The sequence below is a fragment of the Mytilus edulis genome, chromosome 3, assembly GCF_963676685.1.
Source record: "Mytilus edulis chromosome 3, xbMytEdul2.2, whole genome shotgun sequence".
NCBI classification, from domain to species: Eukaryota; Metazoa; Mollusca; class Bivalvia; order Mytilida; family Mytilidae; genus Mytilus; species Mytilus edulis.
The window spans coordinates 75355654-75376704 of record NC_092346.1 but is presented as its reverse complement, the minus strand read 5'-3'; the positions used below and the strand labels follow the sequence as shown (position 1 = coordinate 75376704).

Sequence of the window (21051 nt, the reverse complement as noted above, 5' to 3'; positions counted from 1 at the left end):
TACAAAAAAACTATTAGAAAAACAAGTCTTGTGACATATTTTCCTAGGAAAACAAGTTACAAACATAAATTACTAGCTATGGACTGTCTGATTTTCCTAGAAACATTTGTCCTGGGACTTTAATTCCTAGTAAAATCATGGACATGCACTTAATTAACTAGGAAAAAAGTCTGGAGAACAAATTTTACAACCAAATTTACTGTTTCACTATTCCAACTAATTATGACGTCTGGCAAGGCTATTTTTATTTTTTTTCTGGGGCGTCCCAGAAAAAAAATAAAAATAGCCTTGCCAGACGTCATAATTATTTGGACTACTGTTACACTAGGACCACAGGCACTAGACGTTCCCCCTTTTATTAATTTCTTGATTAGCTACTGTCACGGTGTATTTGTATATACAGAAGAATTCTAGAGTTTTGTATCACTTTGACAGTCAAATCCTGACACAGCAGCCCAACTGAGACCAGATACCATGTTTATTCATGAGTTATGATCAGTATCAGATATAAATGAGGGGGAGGACAGGGATAAGGGAGACAGGGAGAAAGGAGGTAGGAGAAAGGGGTGGAAGAAAGGGGGTAGGAGAAAGGAGAGGAAGGTTGGGAAAAAGGAGAAGTTGGAGAAAAAAATAAAATATGAAGAAATAAAATATCTCTCTTTTTCCGGTAAATTAAAAAAAATAAAATAAGGAGAAGAGGGGTAGGAGAAAGGAGAAAAAGGATGAGAGAAGGAAAAAGAGTACCCCCCTGTAAATAGAAACCTATGAAATTTAAACACAAGGTTAAAGACTAGAAAAGGAAGTTTCAAATTGATTTTGGGAGTTTTGGTCCCAACAGATTAGGAGTTGGGGGCCAAAAAGGGCCCAAATAAGCATTTTTCTTGGTTTTTGCACAATAACTTTAATAGTATAAGTGAATAGAAATCTATGAAATTTTAACACAAAGTTTATGACCACAAAAGGAAGGTTGTTATTGATTTTGGGAGTTTTGGTCCCAAACAGTTAAGGAATGAGGGTCCAAAGGGTCCAAAATTAAACTTTGTTTGATTTCATCAAAAAATGAATTATTTGGGTTCTTGTATAAATGTCAAATCTAACCGTGTATTTAGGGTGCAATCAACAGTTTTTTTCTATGTTTTTTCTGTTTTCAAATTGGTCTACATTAAGGTACAAAGGGTCCAAAATTGAACTTTGTTTGATTTTAACAAAAGTTGAATTCTTGGACTTCTTTGATGCTGAATCTAAACATGTACTTAGATTTTTTATTATGGACTGTTGGTCCAAATCGGGGTTCAAATTAAACTTTGTTTGATTTCAACAAAAATGGGGTTCTTTAATATGCTGAATCTAACCGTGTATTTAGATTTTTAATATTTGGGCCCGGTTTATATCAAATTGATCCACATTGACATGCTTGAGGTCTAAAGGGTCTAAAATTGCACATTATTTGATTTCATCAAAAATTGAATTCTTGGGGTTCTATGATCATGATGATATGCTGAATCTGACCATGTATTTATATTTTGGATGTTTGACCATAATAGGTAAATGTCCAATTTAAAATTTATAATTTTTTTTCTCGCCTTGACAGAGTTAAAAAATGAGACGGCGGCAGCATCAACAATGTATTAGTTTGTGATTAGGTCAATTTATGGTGAACCACTAGTGGTAGGTCAATGATATTTGGTATGCAGTTGTATAAGCATTGGCATATCTCATATTCATGGAGATTTTTTGACTCCGCCTCCTTAGTCATGGTCTATAGACTTTGATAATTTTGCTAAGTTAATATGTATTAGTTTGTGATAAGGACAGTTCAAGGGGAACCATTAGTGGTAGGCCAATGTTAATTGGTGTACAGTTTTATAAACATTAGCACATCTCATTTCCATGGAGAATATTTGGCCCTGCCCCCTCAGTCATGGTCTATTGACTTTGAAACTTTTGCTTAGTTTACATGTATTAGTTTGTGATAATACCAGTTAAAGATGAACTGCTAATGTTAAGTCAATGATATTTGGTATGCAAATTTATTGTCATTTGAAAGTGTTGTTTTCATGGAGATTATATAGCCCCACCCCTGATCATGGTTCATTGACTTTGAAACTTTTACATAGTTTAAAAGTTAATGTTTGTGTTTAGGTTCGTTTAAAGGGAACTACTTATTATGAGTCAATGGTAATTGGTATGCAGTTTTATTATATTTATCATTGGCACATCTCATTCCATGGAGATTGTTTAGCCATGTACCTTCAGTCATTGTTCATAGACTTTGAATATTTGCATAACTTACATGTTAAAATATTGCTATTTAATTTCAACATTGCATTATCAAAATTGCATGAATATTTGCATAAATTACATGTTAAAATATTGCTATTTAATTTCAACATTGCATAATCAAAATTACATGAATATTTGCATAACTTACATGTTAAAATATTGCTATTTAATTTCAACATTGCATAATCAAAATTACAAAAAGGGGATACATATCTCTGTGATAACAGTTTATTAAGTGTAAGTTCTTAGACCACATTCATTCTGTGTCAGAAACCTATCTTGTGTCAACTATTTAATCACAATCCAAATTCAGAGCTGTATCAAGCTTAAATGTTGTGTCCATACTTGCCCCAACTGTTCAGGGTTCGACCTCTGTGGTCCTATAAAGCTGTGCCCTGCGGAGCATCTGGTTTGTAAAGTGAAATTCTCTCTTATTATAAGTAATAGGATAACTATATTTGGTATGTGAGTACCTTGCAAGGTCCTCATGGCTGTCATACAGTTTTTACTTGACCTCGACCTCCTTTCATGGATCAGTGAACAAGGTTAGGTTTTGGTGGTCAACATACCTGCCAACTTTTCAAAATGCTCATGGGGGTTTTGCGTGCAAGATGGCTGTCATAGTTATAAAAAAACCTTCAAGGGGGCCTTCAAATACATTTAATGTTGTTTTTTGGCTTCTTCATATTTTTATTATGCTTAAAGTCATCGTAAAACTAATTGTTTTGTTTAAAATTGTAAACAAAATTGCTCTTTCAAAATTTGAATTTGGGAGCCTCCATGGGGGAAATCCCCCGCAAATAGTGACAGTTGGCAGGTATGGGTCAAGTCCATATCTCAGATACTAAAAGCAATATGTCTAGTATATTTGGTGTATGGAGGACTGTAAGGTGTACATGTCCAACTGGCAGGTGTCATCTGACCTTGACCTCATTTCCATGGTTCAGTGATTATAGTTGAGTTTTTGTGGTTTTTTTTCTGTTTTTCATATACTATTTGCAATAGGTCTAATATATTTGGTGTATGGAAATAATAACAGAATGATTGTTAGGTGTACATTTCTAGCTGGTATGTGTCATCTGCCCTTGACCTCATTTTCATGGTCAGTTTTTGTCTTTTTATCTAATACTATTATGCAATAAGTCTACTGCTATAATAACTATATTAGGTGTATGGAAATATATTAGTTGTATGGAAGAATTATTAGCTGTATAGATGTGTGCCTTGTATGGTTCATCTCACCTTGCCTGTCCTTGGCCTCATTTTCATGGTTTAGTGGTCAATTTTTAGTTTTTTTTGGTTAATGTTAAGGTTATGTTTCAATTGTAATAAAGCTTTATTTTAAGGACTACAAAAGAAGGCGAGACATTTCAGCGTGTGCACTCTTGGTTTTATATTAAACCCTAGAAAGAAGCTACAGATTAATGTTAACTGCAAAAATACTAAAATCCTTTATTAATTAGATCATGTAGATACAGGAAATGAAAATATTTTGAAATTTTTGATCATAAAAATGGTTATGTTATATATTCAAGTTTCACTAAATTCCAAGAAGGGTTTCCACAAATAACAATGACTGATTTTCAAAATGATCATCATGTAAAAATGAAGAGATGTGCTAAGATTGCCCATGAAAACTATCTTTATGAACAATGACAGTTCAGTGGTTTGCTTTCAGCCTTTAGCAAAAATAATTACCATATATATTGTAATAAGCTATAAATAAAAGCCCCCCCCATTGTAAAATGTTAAACAATTAAAAAGTAAAAAACAGCGTCCTGATCTTTATAAGTTTGAAGAATAAAATTGAGTCATATTATGGTATGATGTTGTTGTTAGCGATGTATGTCGACACATATGGTTTACCGATAATTATATAGTTTAAGCGAATGGATATCCATGAAATTTTACACAAGGTTTAATACCAAAAAGGAAGGTTGGGTTGATTTTTGGGGTGATGGTACCAACAGTTTAGAAATTAGGGGCAAAAAAGAAGCATTTTTGTAGTTTCCAGACATTAACTTGTGTGCCAGTGTACTAATCTCTCTGAAATTGTTCTTCAAGGTTCCATATCACAAAGGGTAGACTGGAATTGTTTAAAGGGGTAATTGCCTCAAACGTTCAGGAAATAGGGGGTCAAAAACAAGCATTTTTCTAATTTCCAGACAATATTTTGTGTTTAAGTGTATGGATTTCTTTAAAATTGTACTTCAAAGTACCATACCACAAAGGAAAAGGCTGGGATTAAGTTTTGGGGTAATTACTGAAAGGGGGTTGAAAAAAATTGGGGGAGGGGGATTTTTTTTTCTCATAATTTTGATCAAAATCCAAATACAGACAGTCTATCAAGCTTGAATATTGTGTCCAAACATGCACCAACTGGTCAGTCAAATAACAAGGCTGCGCTGCACATCATTTTCTTAATCATATTAATCTGACATGTTAAAGTTTGTACATTATGAAGTTACTAACCTGTTGATTTTGTGTATTTCAGATTATTATTGAAAAAAGAGCACTTTGAAGTACTAGGAGAATTTGAAAACATCTTGGTGAAATAGTCTGACTGATTATGACAGAACATCAAAAGAAATGACGAAAAATTACACAGCTTATCAAAATAGTACTACTAGAAACTAAAAGCTACTTGCAATTTTCACTGGTTTCGGATCAGTAACAGTCTGACAAGGAAAGAATTTAATGAACATGATTATGATGCCTCTTGATAAATATAAAAACATATTGACTGTAAAATAATTACCAGTTACCAATTATATCTGTTGTTTACAAAATTTGTTATTCCGAAATATCTGTTGAATGTTTTGAAATTAAAATGTGTTAACTTAAATGATTTAAGAATTGAAGTCTTTAAATGATACAAAAGCAAGGATACATGGAATGATTGCAATTGAGACAACTACTAGCCCTGCATAATAGGGCACTGATGTAAACAAGTACAGGTCACCTGAAGTCTTCAACAATAAGCAAAAGCCTTAATTTAAACATCGTTATACATGGGCTTGTTAAGTCCCAAGATAATGGTATCTACATCATTTGCTGTCAAATTTTTGTTTGTATGTTTCTGATGAAGGTTAATTAAAATAAGCCCAGCACACCTAATTTGTGAACTGTTTTCTTTTAATTTCAAAAGAGAAAGCTAATAGACAAATTTAAGCAAAAAACAAAAAAAAAAGGAAATCCATTTAATATGGCAGACAGCAACCAAACACAACCAGTTGACATAATGAACATGTTTTTGAGTGCTCAAACTGCACTATAACATTAGACACAAAAACATCTTATATAATGCTGGATTACACAAAAGTGTTTAAATCATCTGCTCTTCTCTGGTGTTTAAAAATTGTACAGATTTGGTGTCACAATATCTCAGTAACATGGGTTAGAATTCCGGCATGGGAAGAACAAAAAAATTGCGAAAGCAAACTTACAGATCTTATATTTTTGGGTTGATGTTTTGACGACTTGCATGTACATGTACAATATATACAAAAAGTTAGCTGCTATTGAGACAAAGGCAAAAATCATAGTGCAACAAATAAAATTGAGAAAGGAAATGGTGAATATGTCAAAGCGACAACCACCCGACCATAGAGCAAACAACAGCCGAAGGCAACCAATGGGTTTTCAATGTAGCGAGAATTCCCGCACCCGTAGGTGTCCTTCAGCTGGCCCCTAAAATATGCATAATAGTACAGTGATAATGGATGTCATACTAAACTCCGAATTATACACAAGAAACTAAAATTTAAAATCATACAAGACTAACAAAGGCCAGAGGCTCCTGACTTGGGACAGGCGCAAAATTGCGGCGGGGTTAAACATGTTTATGAGATCTCAACCCTCCCCCTATACCTCTAGCCAATGTAGAAAAGTAAAAGAATAACAATACGCACATTAAAATTCAGTTCAAGAGAAGTCCGAGTCCGTTGTCAAAAGATGTAACAAAAGAAAATAAATAAAATGACAATAATACATAAATAACAACAGACTACTAGCAGTTAACTGACATGCCAGCTCCAGACCTCAATTAAACTGATTAAACATGTTTATTACAGATATAATAACAATAAACTAAAATAACATTTACCACTACTAAATGATTAGGAACTTTCAGGAACTAATTGCAGCTACTGTCCAGGTTATGTTAAACAAATTTTCAGCTCCAACTGATCCGTTCAGTGAAGAGTTTTTATCATTTAAATAAAATGTGAACACATTCTAATCTTTTGGCAGACGTGAATATTCTCATGTGGCATTTATACCTATATGCAAGGGTACCTATATCTGGTGGTGATGATACACAGTGATAATTAACCATTTTTTTCTTCTTTTTGTTTAATTTTGAAAAAAAAAATGGAATTTGAACTTTTTCAGCATTTTGGAAAAAAATAATTTTGTTAATTTTTCATGTTTTTTTCATTTATTTTAAAAGAATTATTTTTTAAATATTTAATTTTTTTTTTTAATTTTTGAAAAATTTCGATTTTTTTGAAATATTTTGCATTTATAAATTTTTTAAACTTTACAAAAGTTCATTTTAGTTGCCTTCGTCCATGCAAGCATGGACTAAGTTAGCCTTGGTTGCCTTCGTCCATGCATGCATGGACTAAGTCTGTTGTGTTAGTCCATGCAAGCATGGACTAAGTTAGGGTTAGTTGCCTTCGTCCATGCATGCATGGAGTAAGCTTAGTTTCTAAGTTTTCATGTTTACAAATCATGAAAAGGTTTAGCCATACTATCAAGTTTTGCAATTTATTTCCTAAGGTAAGTTATAATGCACAATATGTATGTAAAACATAATTAATAGGTTGAATATGAAAAAAACCAACTAAACAGAAAAAAAAGGTAATTACATCAAATTAAAAAATAATTGAACTAACACCATGAAATTAAGAGGTAAGAAGAAATGGAGGTTTTCTAAAATTGATGTTGATTTTTCAGTTTTATTTAATACCTTGTTTTATCTAGAATGTGTTTAAATTACTACTCAATATATTATAATATTTCTTATACGCTCGTTTACTGAACGTATTATGGTATACTGCTGTCCGTCTGTTGTCAACATGTCGTTCGTTAACTCAGAAACTCTTTAACCAATTTGCATTAAACTTTGAGAAATTGTTTGAGCCCTTTTTGTTATTTTTTTTTTATAAATTTTAGATTTTAAGTTTCTGGGTAATGGGTTTTTTTTCAATAAAATTGGTCGTTTTTTTTCAGTTTTCTGATAATATCTCAAAAACGCTTTCACAAAGAAAGGAATTTTGGTGAATTGTTTATATCTATTAACATGAGGTCACTTTCAATTTTTATAAATTTTAGATTTTACGTTGCCGAGTTAATGTGTTTTATTAATTAAAAAGGGGGGATTTTCCAATTTTCAGACATTAACACAAAAATGTTATCAGCAGTTCTCATGAAACTTTGTTGAAATTTTTATATCTATTGTTGTAATCTCCCTTTCGATTTTTATTAATTTTAGATTTTATGTTATTGAGTTTAGGGATTTTATTTATTAGAAAAAGATGGTATTTTCTAGTATTCAAAAATAACTCAAAAATGCTTTCAGCAGTTCTCATGAAACGTTTGTCTAATGTTTATATATTGACAGAAGCTCCCTTTCATGCATTTGTTGCTAATAAAAGAATTGACCAAAAAGAGTTTGAATATTCTAACTTTTTCTAAATGACCATTTTATGAGGTGTGTGAATTTTTTCTTAATAAGACTATGAGGCAAAGTGGTATATAGGGTAGAAAAATTAAAAGCACCAATTATAAGCATGCAATTTATCAAGTACTTCGAACGAATTTTGACACCCCAAAAGCAATTTATTCCACTATTTTCAAAGGCCTTATTTGAACAATTTTTTGTCAGGTTTTTGATTGTACCAAGTGTACTAGCAAGTAGAATACATAGTTTAGTAGGGAAACAATGGCTTGGAACGAAAAAAAAAACTTTGTTTGTAATGAGTTATGTGCAGTTTCGGACCCAAGTACATGGTTGGAACTTTCATTGTACAATGCATTTGGTTCTGCTTTGAAAAGAATCACAGAGCTGAGTCTATGTACTATATTATATAAAAGGTTAAGTGGTTGTTAGGACCTAGCCCTTAATTGAGATCCTTGTCAGATATTCCTGGCCATATGTTTTCCTTTTTGTCATATGAAAAATTGTTTTAATTTAATATGTTCGTAGGGGAAACATAATATTCTCATACAAAAAAAAAAGATAATCCTAAATACACATTAAAAAAAAAAATGGAATTTATTACAAAGGATAATCCTAAGATATACTTGAATTGTCCTGGACTTCACTTCTGTGATGGGCATATGTTAATGGAATCCTTCTCTGAATACGAGACAAACATATCAGTAGTGGTAGATCACAATGTCCAATGATCTTCAATTTATACCGAATATTGACTGTCAAAAAAAAATGCTAACATTCCAATTTTCAATAACAGCAGTTAACAACAAATACATAATCACAATAACAGATAACAAAAAAACAAAAGCCCCATAACAGCTAACAAAGAATATCACAATAACAGCTAACAGCAAAAATATTTAAAAAAAACCCCAGATAACAAAGAATTAAATTGCCCCATAACAGCTAACAAAGAATATGACAATAACAGCTAACAGCAAATATATTTTCAAAATAACAGATAAAAAAGAATTAAACTGCCCCATAACAGCATAACAGTTAAACCCCTTGTCCCCCTCTCTAAAGTCATCCGATGACAGTGATATTAACATAAATATGGATGTGAATAGATTGAGCAAACTCGTGCTGTTGAATTATTCTAGGTCTTTTTAAATTCATATTATAGATGAAAAAAAAATGTGCATCATCGATTTTACCTGTATAAGAATGTTTTTTATGTGTGGATCGAATCAGTCAATCAAATGATTTACCTTTGTTTCGCTTTCAATGAAGACATCCTTTTGATTTTTAAAAATAACTTTACACTTACAATTCACGTTTTGAAACTTCATTTGACTATCCCTTTTGGTATCTTTCGTCCCTCTTTCGTTATAATCGATTCAACATTGTAAGTAGTATTCAAATTTACCGGCAATTGTTCCTTCCTGTTAATTGATAATTTGACTTCTTTCATAGACCATGGAGTTGTTCGTTAATGTGGTTTTTTTTTAAAAGACGACAGGTGAAGATATAAGAGCAGGAATAATAAGGGTAATCGAGGTAACTCCAGTGGATGATCGGGTTTGTTTTGCCGCAGCTCATTTCTTCGTTATGTTTGGGCGAAGGTTGATTGTCTAATGTTTTTTTGTCTGTTTTTCTTCTTAGAAATAGAAATAACAGAAAACCGTTATGGTAAAATTGAGAATGGAAATGTGAAATGTGTCAAAGAGACAACAACCCGATCATAGGAACAACAACAGCAGAAGGTTACTAACAGGTCTTCAATGTAGCGAGAAATTCCCGCACCCGGAGGCGTCCTCCAGCTGACCCCAGTTCAGTGATAATGAACGCCATACTAATTTCCAAATTGTACACAAGAAACTAAAATTTAAAAAATACAAGACTAACAAAGGCCAAAGGCTCCTGACTTGGGACAGGCGCAAAAATGCGGAGGGTTCAACATGTTTATGAGATCTCAACCCTCTCCCTTTACCTCTAGCCAATGTAGAAAAGTAAATGCATAATAACGCACATTTAAAATTCAATTTAAGAGAAATCCGAGTCTGAGGTCAGAAGATGTAACCAAAGAAAATAAACAAAATGACAATAATACATAAATAACAACAGACTACTAGCAGTTAACTGACATGCCAGCTCCAGACTTCAATTAAACTGATTGAAAGATTATGATTTCATCATATGAAAATCAGGCACAATCCTGCCCGTTAGGGGTTTAGTATCATATAATACAAATGTACCATCATAACATATATGAGAGGAAAATAACCCGTGTCATGCCAACAACTGGTTTTTGAATAAATGTGTTTAGTTCCGATGCAAAGACCCTATAAGTGAATCAATATAAGCAATCTTTAATGACCTGACAACAGTATCGTAACTATACCCCTTCTTGATAAATCTATTTGAAGGTTTTGTTAGTTTCTGATGTGAATACTGACAATTTTGTGCTTTATGAAGAATATTTCCATAAAAAATTGGATGTGAAATACCTGAACGTATAAAAAGTCTGCATTTTGAGCTATATTTACGAATGATGTCCTTATATCGATGATAAAATTTAGTAAATGTTTTTACCAGTTTGTGATATCGATTTCCCTGGTGTAATAATTTTTCATTAAATTTCTCTCGTTAAAATCTAAAACATTGTTACATACACGAGCGAATCGTACAAGTTGAGATATATAAACACCGTAAGATGGTGACAATGGAACGTCACCATCTAAAATCGGATAATTAACGATAGGAAATGAAAAATCATCTCTTTTATCCTAAATTTCAGTATTAAGCTTACCGTTAGTGATGTAGATATCAAGATCGAGGAAAGAGCAGTGGTCATTGTTAGTACTAGCTTTATTTAAAGTAAGTTCAACAGGATAAATTTCTTTAGTATACATACTGAAGTCGTCATTATTGAGAGCCAAAATATCATCTAAATATCTAAAAGTATTATTAAATTTGTTTATTTGATGTTGTTTCGATGGGTCTTTGCTGAGTTTTGTCATGAATTGTAACTCATAGCAATACAAAAATAGGTCCGCAATAAGTGGTGCACAGTTAGTCTTCATTGGAATTCCGATAACCTGACGATATACGAAATCTTCAAGGCGATCAAAAATGTTATCTTAGGCTAGTAAAAATTCAAGGGCATATATAGTATCAAAGCATGTCGAATTGACATAGTTTTTTTGTTTATTGCTATTGAAAAATGACCTAAAATTTTTTGAACATATATATTCACATTCTGACTTTTTAAATGCCCATTTGATTAGGTGGGTGAATTTTTTCTTAATGAGAATGTGAGGCATTGTGATATACAGGGTAGAAACATCAAAACTTTGAACAGATGTTACAATTCTTGTATATAAGTTACTTAAAAGTGTTTATATGTATAGATGTTTTTCGTATTTTGTTTCAGATGTTTCTTATCCAGTGTGTAATGGCATACAAGGATAGGTGCCCTCAGTTTGTTGAGCGATATCTACTTGTTAATGATACGCTTACGCGTGGTAAATGTTCAGAGGAAAACCCATTTCATTGTTTACTGAAGGATAATACTGACACTTTAAAACAAAGTTATTACAAGAACTGCAAGTCGTGGGACTGGGTTTCTAAAGGTATGCACGTTGTATTGATAACAAAAGAAGAAAATAACAAATTTTAAAGGAAAAATTAGTCATTTTTTCATCAAAATATGTTTTTGTGTGTGTGTGATTTAGTAAGATTCCAATATGAGAACCAGTACGTAAAATTAGTGTTCGTTAGCACAATCGTTTCATTAACTAAATACATTTAATATTATATCTGATCGTCAGTGTACACGTGTTTAAATACATGACAATATGACCAAATCCATTGGATTGTTTGCCCTTGAATGGTATATTTTGATATTTTTTTATTGAGATTTTGGCTGTAAAAGTGTTATCTCTTTAATTCCATTATTAATTTAAAAGTACTGTTAACAGAAAAAAAATATACTATCATTACAAGATCTATCGAAATGCGAACACGACCAAAACCATTTGATGACTCTTTGTTCATGTTGTCGAGAGATGGCCTTTAAACCACGATTTTGACTAGTTTTCTTTGTATGCGTGTTATCACAAATACAGTAAAAGACTGTTTAGGGCTTCAAAACAAAATCTGTAAAAATGCAGAAAGCCGAACGTTTGGATGAAACATCATAAGAGTTACTGAAACTTTTTTTAAATGACTTTTATCTCGAAAACTATAATAGATGCAAGGAAACTATAAAAAGCCCACTTGATCTCCAAGCAAAATGTACAAAAATTCAAACATGGCTGAAACCATTTGATAGAATTTGTTACAAACAGGAAGTTGTGATTAAAGAACGAAATATTGTATTGTATTGATGTAACTTTTCGTCTTTCGTTCTGTTAATTTTAATACATATAAAGTAGAAACTAGAACAACTACAAAAAAAACCCATTTTTCTTCAGTTGGATGACTCGTGTTTTTTCTAGACTCATGGTTTGTTAATCATGACAGTTTTCGATATGCATTGAACTCTAATAAGATAAAAAAAAAAATAGCCAGCCAATTGATAAAACTTATGACATGAGTATTTTGAACTATATTTCAGAGTACATAGATTAAAGTATGACTAAAATTGAGAATGGAAATGGGGAATGTGTCAAAGAGACAACAACCCGACCAAATAAAAAAAAAACAGCAGAAGGTCACCAACAGGTTTTCAATGTAGCGAGAAATTCCCGCACCCGGAGGCGTCCTTCAGCTGGCCCCTAAACAAATATATACTGAGAGTTGTCTCATTGGCACTCACACCACATCTTCCTATATCTAGTTCAGTGATAATGAACGCCATACTAATTTCCAAATTGTACACAAGAAACTAAAATTAAAATAATACAAGACGAACAAAGGCCAGAGGCTCCTGACTTGGGACAGGCGCAAAAATGCGGCGGGGTTAAACATGTTTGTGAGATCTCAACAGTCCCCCTATACCTCTATCCAATGTAGAAAAGTAAACGCATAACAATACGCACATTAAAATTCAGTTCAAGAGAAGTCCGAGTCTGATGTCAGGAGATGTAACCAAAGAAAATAAACAAAATGACAATAATACATAAATAACAACAGACTACTAGCAGTTAACTGACATGACAGCTCCAGACTTCAATTAAACTGACTGAAAGATTATGATTTCATCATATGAACATCAGGCACAATCCTTCCCGTTAGGGTTCTCGTATCATACCATCATAACATATATGAGAAGAACATAACCCGTGTCATGCCAACAACTGTTTTTAGAATAAATGTGTTTAGTTCCGACGCAAAGACCTTATCAGTGACTCAATATTATCGCCAAAATATGCAATCTTTAATGACTTGCCAACAGTATCGTAATTATATCCCTTCTTAATAAGTCTATTCAAAGGTTTTGTAAGTTTCTCAGGTGAATACTGACACCTTTGTGATTTATAAAGAATATTTCCATAAAAAATTGGATGTGAAATACCTGAAAGTATAAGAAGTCTGCATGTTGAGCTATATTTACGAATGATGTCTTTATACCGATGATAAAATTTAGTAAATGTTTCGACTAGTTTGTGATATCGAAAACCCTGGTGTAATAATTTTTTCAGTAATACATAAATTTCTCTCGTTAAAATCTAAAACAGTGTTACATACACGAGCGAATCGTACAAGTTGAGATATATAAACACCGTAAGCTGGTATAAATGACTGTATTCTAATTGATGAAGAAGGTACATTATGAAACAAAAAATTCCAACCTTTCAAATCAAATTACTGGCGTAAATATAAAACTTTATTCCTGGTATCTATAATAAGTTTATTTGCAACCACTGGGTCAATGCCACTGCTAGTTAAAATTTATTTCCCCAAGGGTATAACCAGCCCAGTAGTCAGCACTTCTGTGTTGACTTGAGTTATCATTGATAAGTTCATAATTATAAATTAACTGTAAACAAAACTTTGAATTTAGAAAAAACTAAGGCTTTTCTACCTCAGAAATAGATTACCTTAGCTGTATTTAGAAAAACTTTTAGGAATTTTTGGTCCTCAATGCTCTTCAACTTTGTGCTTTTTTTTTGGCCTTTTATAACATTTTTGATTCAAGCGTCACTAATGAGTCTTTTGTAGACGATTCAATGCGCGTCTGGTGTAAATATTAAATTTCATTCCTGGCATCTATGCTGAGTTTATTTACATTATAATTCATAGATCACTTCTCAAATTACCATTGAGTTATTAAAAACATTTTTTTTTATTGTTTCTTTATGAAGGTTTCCATCCTGTGCTTCGTGGGGAATACATTGATTATGAAAAGTGTGAAGCTGAAAAATATCAACCATTTAATTTCTTATCCAATGTGAACCACCGATGCTACTTTGTCAAATCATACTGCGCAGAAGAGGGTCAAATAGAACACATGAAAGGCGATGAATTGTCAGATCGTACATGCAAGTGTGATTATACAAAACAATATGCTTTCCATACAATTCCAAGAAACAAAGTGTTCTGCATACCATCAGAAGAGGAGTGTACATGCTTTCAAAAAACGTGTCCAACGAACCAAACGATGAATAAAGGTTTGTATACTTTGTTTTTAGTTAAAACGTTACATGACACTTTGACATCTATAATCTTCATTTTTTCGTTTGTTTTCAATTTGTATGTCCGTTGTTGTAATGAAGTTTGGTTGAATGCTGCACCAAATATCAGACATCTGTCGTCAAAATGACAAAGACACTGTATTACTGCGTATTACGAATTGTTATTTACAGATTATTAACGAAAAAAACTCAAACTACACACTGGATTATTTTGTTTTAACTGATTAATATTTTGGACGTCAAATGGGCAAAAGTCACCGTAGAGTTGACTATGGACATGTTTTGTCTATATCAAAGTTCTTGTTTACTTCATTTTTTACGTTGTTATTGCAAGAAAGATTAACCGTGAACTAACAGTTCTAAAAATACAAGCAGGATTTTTATATATCTGTGCATAAAGGGACGAATATGTTCATCGTATTAGTTCATCAGTCTAGCTTTCACTTTAATACTTGAACCATTTCAAGAAGAAATATGTTCCAATATTTTATTGATATTATCACCCAAGGAACATAACTGTTAATAAAAGCCTACTGGATATATATTGGTGAATCTTTGTGATAACTACTGAACCAGTTATTAATGAGGGTATTTTGTGTACATCGAATAACTAAGATTAACAGAGAGCATACACTGCTCAATTTGCATAGGTACTATTTCTGTACTAAAAAGCTGTTGTACTGAAAATTTCTTTTAATATTTGATGTACTATTTCTTAACATTAAAAATATTTTAATATTTAGGTACCTGTCTTTTACAGTACTTGATTTGAACAACACGTTTTAGGTACAGAAAAAATACCAATATTCTAGGTTTGAAAAGAGATTCGAATTAGACAATCTTTCAAAATGCTAAAAAGGTAACAGTGTAATCAAGTGTCTGTAGTACAAGTATGCATCTGATTCTGTAAAAAAAAATGTACCTAAAATTACAATAATTGTACTGAATATTAAAAGTAGATTAGTAAAAAGTCCTTTACTAGATATTTTTGGTACAGAAATAGTGCTTTTGCAAAAGTTTGCTGTGTATAATATATACTAATATATTCGTTTGAACTGCATTATTTTGCATTTTTACTTTGCAGAAAAGGATACATGCATCTAATGGTATATGTTTGGTGAGATTCTTTTAATAAAACTCATAAACATCATGATGTAGAAATTATATTTTCTGAAAAGCTCTGTTTGTCCTACAAGTTGTTTTAGCTAATAAAACTAGTAGTTACTCTTTACTTTATTCTTATTAGTTAAAGTAGTTTTAATTCTCTTCTATACAATTTACTAATGAAGAGTGACTCTGTGTGGATTGCCTGAAAGATACTTCTGTAGAACAAACTTTACTCAAAGTTATAATAACCATTTATAATAGGTATGGCGTTCATTATCACTGAACTAGTATATATTTGTTTAGGGGCCAGCTGAAGGACGCCTCCGGGTGCGGGAATTTCTCGCTACATTGAAGACCTGTTGGTGACCTTCTGCTGCTGTTTTTTTATTTGGTCGGGTTGTTGTCTCTTTGACACATTCCCCATTTTCATTCTCAATTTTATTACAACATTCAAACAGGTTAAAAACTATATATTTGAGTTCTATATATACCATGGTATTTACGAGTTAAAATATTTAAACAAACAAACCCAAAGGATGAGTTTGTTTAAATATGTTAATGAGTAAGACACATGGTATATAAAAATTGTTATATAAATACATGGATTAACAGCTTGATCTAATGTTCGAAAGCGATGATGGTTAACTTACCGTTTTACCCAAAGAGATGGAAGCTCGCGCAAGTAAGTTTTGTGTCCAGTGTATGATCATATGCGCAGGTAATTTCAGTATGCCCTCAGAAAGTAAAAAAAAAACTTCGGTTTTCAGCAAATAACAATTAGGAATAAATAATTATTCTAATGACGGTACAATTTATTTTTTGTTAGTTTGTAAGATATCATTCAAATCAATTATATTTTACCGGTTGTTCATCACATTGAAAAAATGTATATTTATATATTTAAAGTTTTCGTACAAACTGCTAAAACTTGTGTTATTTTATTTATTCGATAATAAGACTATTTATTAAAACACAATTTTACTAATAAAACTATAAACAGTGCTGAATGAAGGGAGCGTAGATAGTGTACGCTCCTATTTGATTGCTAATAAAATTCATTATTTTCTCAAATTAAATGAATTTTAGAAATTAAATGAATCGTCCAAAAATGTGTTGCTGACCTATATTGATTCCTTTTCCCTGCCCCCCCCCCCCCCCCCCCCCATACACACACCGAATCGAAATTTCAATTGAAATTTTGCAAAAGAAATGGTACTACATTGTTTATAGTATTTAATTTTTTTTTAGATTCAGGAACCACATAACAACCGGTTTCTTGCGATGTGGTATACATGATTTATTGCTTTTAGTTATAAAATGAAAACATGCAAGTGAATTTTTATGACCTTTTATGTTTTTCAGTTTCCTAAATAGTTCAGAGGCGAATATCTATCAGTAAATGGGTGGAGCTTCAGTCTTGGAATAACATGAAAATGAATATGTTGTTTTATAGCTAAGCTCCTGCTTCTTTCCTTTGGATTCTAGTTGAACTGCATATCTAATTATCAAAGTATGGTACAACATCAAATTGCATATAAAATACCATGGTTTTCTCTAAACATATAGCAAATTATTTCTTTAAAATATCAACAGTAAAAAATCAATTTATGTTACAATATAATCTATTTCTTTTAAAGGTTTTGTAAGGTTGGCTTAATTTTCATTTAATATTTGGAAATTTTAAATTGAATTGTCGTTCTTATTTTGGATTTAACTTCAATAAGTCTTTTTGGTAATGTCTACTGTATGTGTTTACTCACTATTGTTTGTTAAATCTTTGTTCACGAATTGTGGGAATGTTTGGTGTTCAATATATCTTTTATTGAGGTTTTGTATATCATTATTGTCCTCTTTGAATTATATAACTTTACAAAACGTTAATAGTTTTCCTAATGCGGAATTTCTAATTGAATTAACAGAACTTACTAATAAGCCGGTGTCAATATTTACTCATCTTATTAAAAGCTGGGTATAATTGTTTTTTTTATCATATTAAGAAATATTTTAATCTTACATGTAGGATTATATAGTAATCAATTTATAAGTAACTGTTTTAATTTATCAATTAAGAATTTTTTAACTTTTTGATACTCGATTGAAAATATTGAAAATACGGATTTCCCGTGTCACGCTGTATAAATAAAGTTATCAATGTGAGCTATATAAAGATAGTTACGTAGAGCTCAAGTGAAAATCACAAATTAAGGTTTACCTCTAAGATCTTAAATATATTCTCCTTATATTTGTATGCTAACCTCATAAATCAAAGAGCTGAATAGCTCTGAGGGGAAAGACGGTCCTTGTTTCTATTTCAATTTTTTTTTTGGGGGGGATACCTTTTGATAGTCTTCATATAAAGAATGAAAAAAGAACAGCTAGAACGTGTGGAAGGTTGACACTATTGGAATCAATTGTTGTTTAATGTAATTTCGTTTCTAAAGTTTAGGATTCAATTTAGACCAATGGAAGAGATCTGAATCTTCTAAATCTAAACATTGATTTTTTTCAATTAAAGTTGATAGTTAATTATCTAAAATTCAACTAGATGAATTCTTTCATTTAACAACAACTACACTTATTTTTTGAAATCTTAATAGTGTACGACTGAACTGCAGGCTAGGGCCATTTTCATTTTTTGTGACACTACTCTTAAGATTTTTAATTTTTTTCTTAAGAAAGTTAGGACTGAAAAATCTATTCAGTTTTAAATTTCCATTGATAAAGTTCCCAATTACATCTCTCATCACAGGGATACAGGTACTGATAAAAACTAGAGGCTCTAAAGAGCCTGTGTCGCTCACCTTGGTCTATGTGCATATTTAACAAAGGACACAAATGGATTCATGACAAAATTGTATTTTGGTGATGGTGATGTGTTTGAAGTTCTTACTTTACTGAACGATTTTGCTTCTTACAATTATATCTATAATGAACTTTGCCCATTAGTAACAGAGAACTATATTTGGTAAAAATTTACATATATTTACCAAATTAATGAAAATTGTTAAAAATTGACTATAAAGGGCAATAACTCCTTAAGGGGTCAATTGACCATTTAGGTCATGTTGACTTATTTGTAGATTTTACTTTGCTGAACATTATTGCTGTTTACAGTTTATCGCTATCTATAATAGTATTCAAGATAACCAAAAACGACAAAATTTCTTTAAAAATTACCAATTGGAGGGCAGCAACCCAACAACCAGTTGTCCAATTCATCTGAAAAATTCAGGGCAGATAGATATTGACTTGATTAACAATTTAACTTCTTGTCAGATTTGCTCTAGATGCTTTGAGTTCATAGTTATAAGCCAAAAACTGCATTTTACCCCTATGTTCTATTTTTAGCCGTGGCGGCCATCTTGGTTGAATGGCCAGGTCATCGGACACATTTTTCAAACTAGATACCCCAAAGATGATTGTGGCCTAGTAGTTTCAGTAGAGATTTTGTAAAAGATTACTTAGATTTATGAAAAATGGTTAAAGATTGACTATAAAGGGCAATAACTCCTAAAGGGGTCAACTGACCATTTTGGTCATGCTGACTTATTTGTAGATCTTACTTTGCTGAACATTATTGCTGTTTACAATTTATCTCTATCTATAATAATATTCAAGATAATAACCAAAAACAGCAAAATTTCCTCAAAATTACCAATTCAGGGGCAGCAACCCAACAACCGATTGACCGATTCATCTGAAAATTTCAGGGCAGATAGATCTTGACCTGATAAACATTTTTATCCCCATGTCAGATTTCCTCAAAATGCTTTGGTTTTTGAGTTATAAGCCAAAAACTGCATTTGACCCCTATGTTCTATTTTTAACGGTGGCGGCCATCTTGGTTGGTTGACCAGGTCACGCCACACATTTTTTAAACTAGATACCCCAAAGATGATTGTGGCCAAGTTTGGATTAATTTGGCCCAGTAGTTTCAGAGGAGAAGATTTTTGTAAAAGATTAATTTAATTTATGAAAAATGGTTAAAATTGACTATAAAGGGCAATAACTCCTAAACGGGTCAACTGACCATTTTGGTCATGTTGACTTATTTGTAGATCTTACTTTGCTGAACATTATTGCTGTTTACAGTTTATCTCTATCTATAATAATATTCAAGATATAAACCAAAAACAGCAAAATTTCCTCAAAATTACCAATTCAGGGGCAGCAACCCAACAACCGATTGACCGATTCATCTGAAAATTTCAGGGCAGATAGATCTTGACCTGATAAACATTTTTATCCCATGTCAGATTTCCTCAAAATGCTTTGGTTTTTGAGTTATAAGCCAAAAACTGCATTTTACCCCTATGTTCTATTTTTAGCGGTGGCGGCCATCTTGGTTGGTTGACCAGGTCACGCCACACATTTTTTAAACTAGATACCCCAAAGATGATTGTGGCCAAGTTTGGATTAATTTGGCCCAGTAGTTTCAGAGGAGAAGATTTTTGTAAAAGATTACTTTAATTTACGAAAAATGGTTAAAAATTGACTATAAAGGGCAATAACTCCTAAACGGGTCAACTGACCATTTTGGTCATGTTGACTTATTTGTAGATCTTACTTTGCTGAACATTATTGCTGTTTACAGTTTATCTCTATCTATAATAATATTCAAGATAATAACCAAAAACAGCAAAATTTCCTCAAAATTACCAATTCAGGGGCAGCAACCCAACAACCGATTGACCGATTCATCTGAAAATTTCAGGGCAGATAGATCTTGACCTAATAAACATTTTTATTCTGTCAGATTTCCTCACAATGCTTTGGTTTTTTAGTTATAAGCCAAAAACTGCATTTTACCCCTTTGTTCTATTTTTAGCCGTGGCGGCCATCTTGGTTGGTTGACCAGGTCACGCCACACATTTTTTAAACTAGATACCCCAAAGATGATTATGGCCAAGTTTGGATTAATTTGGCCCAGTAGTTTCAGAGGAGAAGATTTTTGTAAAAGATTACTTTAATTAACGAAAAATGGTTAAAAATTGACTATAAAGGGCAATAACTCCTAAACGGGTCAACTGACCATTTTGGTCATGTGACTTATTTGTAGATCTTACTTTGCTGAACATTATTGCTGTTTACAGTTTATCTCTATCTATAATAATATTCAAGATAATAACCAAAAACAGCAAAATTTCCTCAAAATTACCAATTCAGGGGCAGCAACCCAACAACCGATTGACCGATTCATCTGAAAATTTCAGGGCAGATAGATCTTGACCTGATAAACATTTTTACCCCATGTCAGATTTGCTTTAAATGCTTTGGTTTTTGAGTTATAAGCCAAAAACTGCATTTTACCCCTATGTTCTATTTTTAGTCGTGGCGGCCATCTTGGTTGGTTGACCG

At 32.0% G+C, this 21051-nt stretch overlaps 1 protein-coding gene across 3 annotated transcripts in view; it reads left to right on the top strand.

The window, feature by feature from the left end:
- LOC139517443 (uncharacterized) overlaps positions 1–21051 on the top strand; it is a 58795-nt gene that overhangs the window by 14389 nt on the left and 23355 nt on the right. For all 3 annotated transcript variants that reach the window (XM_071308476.1, XM_071308477.1, XM_071308475.1), the window contains exons 2-3: positions 11382–11580; positions 14257–14562. In XM_071308476.1, the coding sequence (XP_071164577.1) occupies positions 11382–11580; positions 14257–14562 (505 nt within the window). The remainder of the gene's footprint in view (positions 1–11381; positions 11581–14256; positions 14563–21051) is intronic.